Here is an 11,453-nt window from a genome sequence, read left to right as displayed (position 1 = left end):
TTATTTATTATTTAATCTGTTATATCATCGTATTTGAATAATATTGAAGCAAATCTGGTAAATAATATTTATGCTAAATGGTGTATAACTTCAAATATGTTCTATATGTCTAACATATATAGTTATATGTTACATAATATGGTAAAATGAAATATTATGCTTAACTGTATTTCCAACAAGGGCCTAAAAGTAAGACCTGCTGCTGTGAACACATTTTAATATCAATATATGTAAATTATCCATGAACCGACACACACATATCAAACTGGTATAACTTACAAAATATTGTTCCAGACAAATCGTGTGATATCATCTGGAAATCGAGCCGTTGTTGTGCAAGACATTAGAGATCAAACACAGATCACACAGCGTGAACATTTTGATTATGTCTTTTTTTTTAATTCAGCTGAAACACGTCTGTGAACGAGCTGATGAAGGAATATCACAACACAGATGTCCAGCCTGTCATTTCATATCTTTCATATCTAAAATGACAATTTGTAAAAAAACAGGTAAGGTAACAATGATCAGTCTCAGCCAGCCAAGGCAATCATGTGGAATGATGATCATCAAATGTAAATACATAAAACATTTAAACAAACAAGACCAGAATCTGCAAAACCGGTAGATAAAACCCTTAAACTCTAATGTAATCCATCTGGTTGAAATTAAGATTAAGTACATTTTCCTCTCTGTTTGATCGCATCAGTTTTGTGAACACCTTGAAAGCTAATTATCCTAAGCAGAGAAATCTTGTTTGGTTGTTTTCCCGGCTTTAGATCTGCTTATTGAACGAGGCAGGTAAACTCCGTTCCCTGAGATGTTGCTCGTCTGAATCCTCTGTTCCCTGCACATGACACCACCTCACTCACAGCCGACCCTCTGAGGACTCTCTTCCTTTCTCTGGACCCAAGCACTTCTCAGATTAGATGAAGCAGAAGGTTCAGGGCCAACGGCAATTACTCAGTGCTCACTGTGTGGTCACAGGCACTTCTTCTTCCACTAGAGTTTAAAAGAATCCATGCAGGTCTGCTACTTTCTGAATTAACTGTCAAACTGATGCATGATCTTTACAGTACAGTGAAAAAAAATACAGTATTGTTCTGTGAGGAACCGGAGGGATGTGTAAACTGCTTGAAGGAGACGTCTTCTGCTCGTATTCAGATCAGTGTTTGAGTCCATAGAAACACTTTGGGAGATCCAGGGATAAACAGCGTTCCAGCCAAATCCAACTGAAAAAGTAAAAAACAACACACTGCTCCTGGAATGATTGACACCGTGTTTTTATACTTAAATGTAGTGTGTCGGCCCAGAGCTGCGAGTATCGCAAAATGGCAAGAACTTGGACATTAAAGCTAAAAACACTTTGTGAATGACGCAGTTTCAGGTCAAATTTGAATGTCGGGGCTTTTGGACAAGGGAATAGTTTATCCTCTGGTGTGTATTTATATCCTTTAACGTTTTTTTCTTTCAATTTGTCTTGTTATTACTGACCGACCAACATACAACAGCTTCAGTGCCTGTGTATATATATATATATATATATATATCATTAAAGTGTTATACCTGAGATGTGAAAATACATGAAATTATATGAAAACTGTAAAACCACTAAAAGCTGTTTGGCATGTATTTTTTTAAATGGATGTATCAAGTATGTTTGAGATAATACGACTGGCACGTTCTATTGTTGTATTTAAACACATTTAGTTTTTTCAAATGAAACCTGACGAGCACCTGGAGAGAACAGGTCACTTGCAGCATAAAGCAGTTGAAGTACAGTGAGAGAATTGACTGGCTCGGTCACGAGTGGCCAATGGGAGGCCAGTAGCTGTGTCCCCATCCAGAACACATTGTTTAGAGTCGGGACGTTTATATACACGACGGGCCGGAGATAACAGAAGCCCGGAATACAGAACAGAAAGCAAAACATATAGAAAGGTTTAAAGAGAAGAACATACATATTTAAATTATTCAATGCAAGATAAATGTCTCTGTAAACAAAATTGACTTCTCCGTTAAAAAAAAAAGGTTGGGGGGGCGCCCGTGCCCTCTCAAATTCATTAATATGGAGTCACTCAACTTGAGAGATCAAATCCCCAAAATACACAAGGAAAACGTCGGGGGATACGTTCCAGTTGTCCTCCTGGAGTCCACGTTCAGAACAGAGGTTTGAGTCCCGGACCTGTGGGTCCTGTGGGAGGGGCGGCACGGTGGTCCAGCACCTCTAGCTGAAGCACACGGGTCCGACCGTGAAGCCAAAGGGGGACGTGAGGTTTCCTCCCGCCATTAGGGCCAAGTCTCTAAGGGGAAGCAGCTGGAGGTCCTCGAACTCGAACACAGACTCACGAGGGCCGGAGACCATCTCCTCTCCCGGCTGATGCACAGGAAATACAATGTGTTTGACATGTTATTGATACGGATTGATTAGAGCTGCATCTCATGTTTATTTATAATGAATTGCTTTGCTGCCTTCGCTATCTGACATTTAAGAATATAGGACTAGATGGTGAATATCCCTTGTGAGTGCAGAGCTGCTGTCTTACGTACCACACAGTCTTTGAGTTCTCCGAGGTAACTCTGCCTCCTGGTGTCGGTGAGGAACTTGATGTCTCTGTCCGTCTGGCCCAGTCTATGTCCTGGATGACAGGAGTAGGTCAGCTTCTGGACGGCCGTGCTGCTGTGTAACCTCAGAAACCGCAGCTGGACCACGTTGGCACCCGGGTAGTAGAACTGAAGAGAAGAAGAACGAGGCAATTAATCATCAGTGGAGGCAAGGCCTAAATTACCGATTCATAATTACAACAATAATAGCGATTAAGTGGATGGAAAACCTGTTTCCTGCAAAGTTCAATTAAGAAACAATATGTAATGTTTTACATTTGTCAAGAAACACTATATAAAGATTCTACTGCCCAAAAACATCCAAAATATTATAGGTTCATTAGTAATAATGACTTATGGAGAAGTATTAAGTTTGTACTTCTTCTCAGTCCTTTTCTGAAATGTAGATGAAATCATTAAGTGTTTTATTTTCTTTATTTTAATTGACTATCATGACTGGCAGAGGTTTTAATAAATACATAAATCCCAGAGTGGTTTGAAACTGCAGGAGTATTTACAGTAAATGTTTAACTCGGCAGTTTCCTGATCCAGAGAGAATTGCACCCACCTGAAAACCCTGCTCCAGCCGGCTGAGCCACTCAAAAGAGCCCTCGTCAGATAACTCCTCCATCCAGGCTTTCACAGGAAGCTGCAGGCAGACGAGAGCAAACACACATTCTCACAATCTGAATGCGACTCCTGCTTTCATGTGAGAGAGTTGTGAAGGTCGGCGGATTAGCATGCAGCCGGAGAACCAGCCCGAGGTAAATTGGAAACCTTAGTGTCAGGAATCCGCTACACGCTCTACATGTGACCAATTCATAATATTCTTTTGATGAGAGTGTGTGTGTATCAGTGTGTTGTGTTTTAATGACTGAGGGGGAAAAAGGTGAGAGCTGAATGTGTGTTGTGTTTTCATACACGTACACAACGAGAATAACAACTTCTGCATCCTTATAATCCTGATGCTCACTTTGTGTGTGTGTGTGCGTGTGTGTGTGTGTTTGTGTGTGTTAATAAAATGTTTCCATGACTATTACTGAAGCTGATCAGATTGGCTTTTCAAAGACATATCCTAATCAGCGCTTGATGTGCTGATAAACTTTTATTTGACAGAATTAACAATGCAGTAAAGATCTGCGTTTACGATTAAGTTTATTATATTTACGTAAAATAATAAATGCTTATTTCTTTAACTCAAGTTCTTTATTTTTGGTTGTATTTGTTTAGTTATTTATATTATATACACTGTATATAATATTATCTGTTAATTATATTTCTTTTAAATAAGATAACGTATTAGAAATCAGAAGGGTTTTTCCCTCAGCTTCAAGTGATCACTGCAGAAGTCTCAGTTAACAAACTGTGACAGTGGGAGCTGATGGACATCTCATCAGAGATTCAGGTCGTCTACATGAAGCTAACGAGTCCTTCATCGATCCAGAAGTGAAGTCTCCCTCCTCTCGGCGGATGTCTTCCTACCTGAGAGTCTCTGGGATGGAGGCAGGTCTGTTTAACTGAGGAGGAGAAGCTGCAGTGAGCCAGCAGAGCATCGGCCGGGCTGCCCTGGTTCGGGTCGATGTAATACATTCCTGCAGAGAAAGGTTGGGGAGATATGAATGAGTTATAAATTAATTATTCCCCATTTAAAACCCATGACGTGTTTTGCTCATGGCCAATGACAGAATTCAGACGTGAAAGGTGCTGAAGTTTGTTGAATTCAATACTTAACAAGGTTGTTTTGAGGTTTTATGTTGATGTTATTCTTCAAACTGAGCAATATATGGTATTTAATGGAGTTGACAGCGTTCAGAACTTCAACTACAGTATCTCAGTGTGTATCTCATGTGACTGACCGCTGCTGAGCTCGGGGTGACAGAGCCACAGCTCCAGACACGTGGTGGCAGGATGCTCTTTGCTGCCGTCGGGAGGATCCACCAGCAGCCGCAGGTCCTGCTGCAGGGAGTCCAGCAGAGTCTGGATCAGGGGAAGGTTCGGCTTATCGGACACGTACATCAGGTCCTGGTCACGGAGACAGAAAAACATTTAGTGCGAGGTACATAAAGGTTATACTTTCGTGATTGTAAACCTAAATTAGACTAATCACATGGATTTGGAGACTAGAGATGAAGATAACTTGCCTGGAGTTGAGTCAAAGTCAAGTTCAGAGACTGACCCGGAGGTCCAGGAACACCAGGTGGACCCTGGGACACAAGGTGGACGCACAAATGAAGTTATAAATATGTTATAGGAAACGCTTTAAGCTAAACTCCATCTTCCAGATGTTGTCACTGTAGATATCTTGGAGTCATGTGAACATTCAGGACGGACAGTGTCCAGTGGTGGAACTCACCGGGAGGCCCTTCCTGCCGGCCTGACCAGTAGGACCCTGGTATCCTTTCAAACCCTGTGGATGAACACAACACACGACTCAGCACAATCCTGCTTGACAACACAGCACTTTCAAAAATACAATCTAACTACGCTGCTACAGAAAATGACGATTCCCTGCAAAATCCAATTACATCCTAACACAGACTGCAGAGTGTGACAGCTTTGTGATTAAACGTGTTATCAACACGCAGCAGAGCGATGGAAGAGGTCAAGTGCTCCACTCGATGATTTCCTACCTTTAATCCAAACAAGCCCTGAAAGAGACGAGAGAAACAGGAGGAGGAAACGGCATTAGTGTGACTTTCCACTGTGAAGTGCATTTATCAACTTGTATCTGCTGCATTACAAACGGATCAGCCACGGATTCACACGTCTGTGGATGTTATCATCATGTGTGGAAGAGTCAACACGCTGGGCGCCGATTGGCTGACAGATACCAGGACTGATTAAAACAATAACGCTTCCATCACATGTTCCACTGAGCTAAAGAAGAATCCATCTGAGTGATGGATGAGCTGCTTGGATTCAAAACGCTGACAAACAGAGATATGGGAAAAAGGATATAAAGGGATTAAATTTGTTTGTTCCATGGGAAAAATTCATTTTTCTAAAATTCTTTCCATAAAAGAAATATCTGAATTTAAAGACAAAATATAAACCCCAGAAAATGTATTATGGAGTTTTAGGGCAATTTAGAAGATAATGATGAATGACGAAAACAGGAAAAATACATAATTTTGCCAAAAGATTCTCCTAAAATTATAACTTGATTCTAGGAAATTTCTTGTGGCTCTAACATTCCAACAGTATATGTGTGGAATAAACAATATATTTTATAAAATGAATTCAAAACTTACAGGCAGCCCTGGCAACCCAGGCATCCCCCTCAGCCCTGAACGACCGATACTCCCCTTAAAGACACAGAGGTGGAGATAATATGTAAAAAGATATTTAGTATTTAGTTAAATATGTGTAAATATAAGTAACTTAAATTCTTATCATAAGTACCTGCTCTCCCTTAAGGCCTCCAGGACCTGGCAACCCGACAGCACCACGAATTCCCTGTAAAGAAAACACAGCATCAAGGACACACTGAGTTTCATGGAACATATTTTCATATCCTCCTCCTGAAGCTGAATCACCAGATCCATATCTTCGCTGCACAAACTCATCATAAACTGATAATTCTGAGAAGAATCCCACCTCTTCACGATGGAGGTGTGTGTTTAAGTTCGCAGCTGCTTGTTTTGCTTTTTTTGTGGGAAAGTGTCATTTATAAAAGACTTGTATATAAGATGTCAGATGGCAGCGTTCATATCCAGGATTCATTCCTGTACAGCAGGAGGAAGTGGTCCACAGTCTGTGGTGAACACACTTCCTTTGCTCTTATGCAGGGAAACATTCCCTGTAACCAAACCAGTAAATCTGACCTCGAGCCAAATACTTAAATTGCATTGTATTCCCAACACACACCAGCGATTAATCAAGATAATAACCACAACAGATCCGAACCCTGCACCAGCTGCAGTGACCGTTTTTCTTTCTGCTGTTTAACTAGCGAGAGTGGATTTGGACTCACCGTGTTCTCAGGTCGTAAAACTAGAGCCCTCACTTTATCTCTTTATAACACATTAAAGCCTGACAGCTCTTACCTTGGTGCCGTCTCCTCCAGCTGGTCCCGGCACTCCCATGTCTCCCTTCTCACCCTGAGGACACAAACACTCCAGTTTAACCTCGACTGTAAAAAAAAAATAATGATGATGTGATGAAACCGAACTGAACCCAGAAGGGTAAAAGGTTTTTAGACAAGGAAGCAGACGATCACAGGAAAAGATTACAAATTGTAAGGTTTTTCTTGTGCATGTACATGTATGAATATATGTTTTTACTGTATTATTTTAATATTCTGTGTTTTCTTGGGTCTCATTCATTTTACTTTGAATTCCCTGATGCTTGTTATATAATGAATAATACTCAGTGTTCATTGGAAAGGTTGGATTTATCATACATTTATATTAAAAACATACAATTTCTATCAGCTCTGTTTATCTTAGCAGAGAAAAGAACCATTACGTGTATATTTGAAGCCAGTTCTGTTATTTCAGCAAATTCAAATTGAATCAAGACTTCTTTCTAACTAATTTAAGTTAGTTTAAATCTTGTGGGATGTGATTGTGTTTGGTGCTGGATGGAAACTGAATCTTCTTCTTTACCTCTCGTCCCTTTTCACCGTGAACCCCCTGCTCTCCTCGTAACCCAGGGATTCCCTAATGATAGAAATAGAGACACGGTGATCGGTTCAATGATAAAAATGCACTTTGATAGTGAAACTCATTATTTTGACGTTCTCCTGTCTCCAAACCACTGAGGACGACAGACCTGCTGAACAGAAACTCTCCGAGGACGAGCATGTATGGTTTTGTTCGGCGATGACATAAAAACAGATGAATGGACGTTAAGTGAATGAATAAATTGACTCACTATGAGCCCCGGCCACCCGGGGATCCCTCCCGGTCCTCGATCTCCCTTTCCGCCCTGAGTGACAAAACACAATCTGCAGTTGGCTCATACATCATGATTAAACTACATGTTCACAAAGCTTGAGCTCTCGTTTCCACATGTCCCACCTTTGGTCCTCGGTCTCCGCGGGTCCCCCTGGCTCCAGCCTTCCCCCGTCTCCCCTGAGAACGAGTTTGTCATGTTTTTCAATGAGCAAGAGGACACACAAACACACACACACACACACACCGAAGAAACGACTAAATCTTTTATGCATGAGTCTGTTTGTGCAGTGGCTGCCACGATAGCTTTATCATCCCCTGCACATACGGCACTATATCTATATGAAAATTCCTGTTTTCATTACGAACAAACAATCTCCTCCACAAACTTATAGAATTTGATTCAAAACAGAGAGGATGAGCAAACATGGACCTTTTTGGATTCATCGAATTATTATTTCAAGCTTCATTTCTGCTGCAAGAAATAAGTTCTCACCCTCCTGCCAACATGACCCGTCCTTCCTGCTGATCCACTCAGGCCATCGTCTCCCTGTAGATGTGAGAAAACAACATCAAAATGCAGAAGCTGTTTTTATGCACTGCACATCTGGGACTTTGTGTTGTGAGACACAACCGATGCATGGATCTGTGTATTAATACCTTCTCCCCATCCAAGCCTCTGGTCCCCTCGGGTCCTGGTCTTCCTGTCCCTCCCTGCAAAGCAACAATATCAAAGTTTTCTCCTTTTACAAGACATCTGAATGTTTTTAATCTTTAGTTTATTCTCAATAATTGACAATCAAATATCTGGGTTAACGACGGGGCAGCTGATGAAGGATTAACTGTGATTTCATCATGTGCGGTGTTTCTGTGCTCATACTCACAGGAGCCCCTGTGGGACCTGGGGGACCCTGAGGCCCCATCTCTCCAGGAGGCCCCTGAGAAGAAACAGATAAATAAAGTCAGAGTTGTTGAGGGATGAAAAACAGATCGTCAGCAGAGGTGATAGAACTTGTTAAGTTTTCACCTCCAACCCCGGGAGAGCAGGAGGACCTTGGATTCCAGGCAGACCCTCTTCACCCTGATCAGGTAATCGATATCATTCAGTGACTTTCAGTGGTATTTGCACTCAGTCAAACACATACGTACATCTGTTCAGTCATATGTCGGCATGAATCAAGGTTGTATTCATTCACAGCTTCTAACCTGTTCCCCAGTTGGACCTGGATCTCCTGGATCTCCCTTCTCTCCCTGTGGACCTGGCTCTCCTTTCCCTCCCTGTTCTCCCTGCGGTCCGACCTGTCCCCCCGGACCCTGACATGGAAACATCAAACAAATACATCTTGAAATACAATCACATTATTGAGTTACTACCTCTTATTTCACCACTGGCTGGTTTGTGGGTTTGTTTGTTTATCAGCTGGATTAAGCAAAAACCTACTGAACGGATTTTCAGCTTGATTGAATTCAAGGAGACTGTTGGGCTTTGCCAAGTTAGTTAAGTTTTCATTTGAATTAAATCATAATCAGCTACTTAATTAAGGAGGTTGACTGTGATATAACGTTGCACAACAATCTGCACAACAAGTAACACAGTAAAACACAGTGTGACCAGATAACGTGAATCACTTCCTGATTCTCAGCGACACTCACAGAAGGTCCCAGCCTCCCTGCGTCTCCTTTGACACCACGAGCTCCTCTCACTCCCTGAGAACAAGACAAGGAGAATAAGTGATGGATTCTAAACACACACTTTTATACAGTGTTGTAGAAACTATTATATTTAATCAGTGGTTACCTGAGGGCCTCCTGACCCAGGAGCTCCAGGAATTCCTAAGAGTCCAGACTCCCCCTGGAGAAATGATAAGAAAATATTAATGTTTCAACATTTCTTCTGATTAGATTCAAGCAAAGCTCAGTGGGTGATGATGTTTGTAGACTGTGGTGAGAAAACTTGCAGTGTATAGTATTGTATTTTTGTATATAAATATTTTTTTACCTTCTGCCCCTGAGCTCCATCTGGTCCCGTAGGTCCACGAGGGCCCATGCCTCCCTGAAACGAGAACAAACACACAATAGACACAACTTAACATGCTCGTGTGGAAACATTTAAAAACAACACATTCGTCAGATGGATCAATACACAACAATTACAGCTGATAACTGAAGGTTAATTTAAAGGTCGTTCTGAACATCAATATGTTCAGACTCACCCGTAAACCAGCCAGACCTGCGGGTCCCACTTTCCCCGAAAGCCCCGGCTCACCCTGGTCAAGAGAGAGGAAGTGACATCAGACACAGTTTCCTCTGGAATCAATCTGACTGAGAGTAGATTTTGTGAGGAGTCAAACCGCTCACCATCAGTCCGATGTGGCCCTTCTCCCCCTTCGGGCCCCTCTCTCCGTTGTCACCCAGGGTTCCCCAGGGGCCCTCTCGACCGGACAAACCCAGAGGCCCCACCTCGCCCTGTTGACAGTAAACTACAGTCTGATCACAAACTGCAAACAGCACCAGGAGGTGAACGGGACGAGCTTTAACTCATCGGTCCACTTTTATAAACAAACTGAATCAGAGACAGAGTGATGTTTACCTTCTCCCCTTTGGGACCCGGACCTCCAGCTTCACCAGGGAGGCCGACGTCGCCCTGCAGAGGAGGAGCAGCGAGGAGATAAGGAGCCGCTCGACTTCACTGTACTTCAAACACTCCTGTTTAATCATCCCCACGGAGGACATTAGGTTTTCATTGCTGTTTGTCACCGTATATTGTTTCCTGTTGGTGTTTGGGTTAATCAAGTCTTTTTTTCAATTTGAATATAATCTGTTTTCATCCCCTGAAGCCTGTGTTTTGGAAAAATGTGTTTCAATTACAAATATGTTATAATATCCATTGGATTTCACAAATGATTTGAGGGCAAAACAAAGAATATGAGAAAATATTTTAAAAACAGCAGCGTAGTGTTTTATTTTCAGATGCTTAGAGCTAAATCGACACTTTAGGCAGCAGCAAATTCCATCGAGCTGATTAAAGGCCTGTTGAGGACCTCACATAAATTATAAACACACCATGTCCCTGCTGGTTAGATATATAATCAACGTCTGACTCACTGGAAGTTAAGCACCGCCACCAACGCATCGTCAGGAAAAAAGTAATTTCACACTTTATGTAACCGGGATGGTGATTTATCACCTCTCCAGCCAAGCTAAGGGTCTAAATCATAACCTGTTTTTAGACGTTATAGGCAGATGAAAGTTTAATTCCACCAATTAATTTAAAAAACAACACAAAACAAACACATCTGTTCACAACAACAACTCTTTGACTGTTTGTCGTTAAGTCAACAAGATGGAGGTGATGTCATGACGTCCTTTACATTCTTCACTGGATTGGAAAATCACTTCCTGTCGTCGATGAGACATCGACTCAACATGTGTGAAGACATCTGTAAATCGTTAATAAAGTGAAGATGGTGTTTGAATTAAGAGCTAATTTAATGCACCCACCTCTTTACCCACAGGTCCAGCGGGTCCCTGGAGGCCTTTGGGGCCCTCGAGTCCTCTCTCCCCTGGAGGACTCGGAGGACCAGGTTTCCCAGAAGGCCCAGAGTCGCCCTGTGGGAACATGTCATCATGAGACCACAGGAAATCGACTGTTATTGACTGCAGGCTTCTCAGTGAACATTAAACAAGAACCTCATCCAGACTATTAAAGTTCTTAAACACATCACTGTTGCTCCTCTGGACTTTATGAGTTCCTGAGAAGTTCCTTGATGTAGCCGGAGTCCTCCTACAATCACTGACCTGATCTCCTTTCCGTCCTGGAGGTCCCTCGATTCCTCTCTGTCCAAGGAGACCCTGACAAAAGAACAATAAGACAGCAAAAAAAAGTTCTTTGTAGTTAATGTAGATGAATATCCTGGTAAAGTTTGACAATACATAACCAATATCGTTTTTTGC

The 11,453-nt window shown here is 42.0% G+C and overlaps 1 protein-coding gene and 2 long non-coding RNA genes across 3 annotated transcripts; all 3 read right to left on the bottom strand.

Moving 5' to 3' along the window:
* Positions 1 to 2,122: 2,122 nt before the first annotated feature.
* LOC133974627 (collagen alpha-1(II) chain-like) lies at positions 2,123 to 4,620 on the bottom strand. The gene is made up of 5 exons (XM_062412266.1): positions 4,461 to 4,620; positions 4,087 to 4,196; positions 3,173 to 3,253; positions 2,551 to 2,733; positions 2,123 to 2,377 (listed from the first exon to the last, which is right to left on the bottom strand). Exons 1-5 carry the CDS (start codon positions 4,618 to 4,620, stop codon positions 2,228 to 2,230), a joined length of 684 nt encoding a protein of 227 aa, XP_062268250.1. The 3' UTR covers positions 2,123 to 2,227.
* Positions 4,621 to 8,746: 4,126 nt separating this feature from the next.
* Positions 8,747 to 9,353, bottom strand: LOC133974629 (uncharacterized). Its single transcript, XR_009924669.1, has 3 exons — positions 9,298 to 9,353; positions 9,153 to 9,206; positions 8,747 to 8,813 (listed from the first exon to the last, which is right to left on the bottom strand). It is a non-coding gene; the product is annotated as an uncharacterized LOC133974629 (long non-coding RNA).
* Positions 9,354 to 9,856: 503 nt separating this feature from the next.
* On the bottom strand, positions 9,857 to 11,062 carry LOC133974628 (uncharacterized). Its single transcript, XR_009924668.1, has 3 exons — positions 11,001 to 11,062; positions 10,090 to 10,143; positions 9,857 to 9,965 (listed from the first exon to the last, which is right to left on the bottom strand). It is a non-coding gene; the product is annotated as an uncharacterized LOC133974628 (long non-coding RNA).
* Positions 11,063 to 11,453: the final 391 nt, after the last annotated feature.

The sequence above is a fragment of the Platichthys flesus genome, chromosome 19 (genome assembly GCF_949316205.1).
Source record: "Platichthys flesus chromosome 19, fPlaFle2.1, whole genome shotgun sequence".
Taxonomy (NCBI): domain Eukaryota; kingdom Metazoa; phylum Chordata; class Actinopteri; order Pleuronectiformes; family Pleuronectidae; genus Platichthys; species Platichthys flesus.
Note: the sequence above shows the minus strand (reverse complement) of the source record. Positions and strands in the feature narration are given on the sequence as shown.

Coding starts and splice junctions, on each gene's coding strand:
- LOC133974627 (XM_062412266.1), bottom strand. CDS start 4,620: ATGTACGTGTCCGATAAGCCGAACCTTCCCCTGATCCAGACTCTGCTG. Junction 4,197..4,460: donor TCACCCCGAGCTCAGCAGCG/GTCAGTCACATG, acceptor CTTTCTCTGCAG/GAATGTATTACATCGACCCG. Junction 2,734..3,172: donor GGCTGGAGCAGGGTTTTCAG/GTGGGTGCAATT, acceptor TCTTCTCTTCAG/TTCTACTACCCGGGTGCCAA.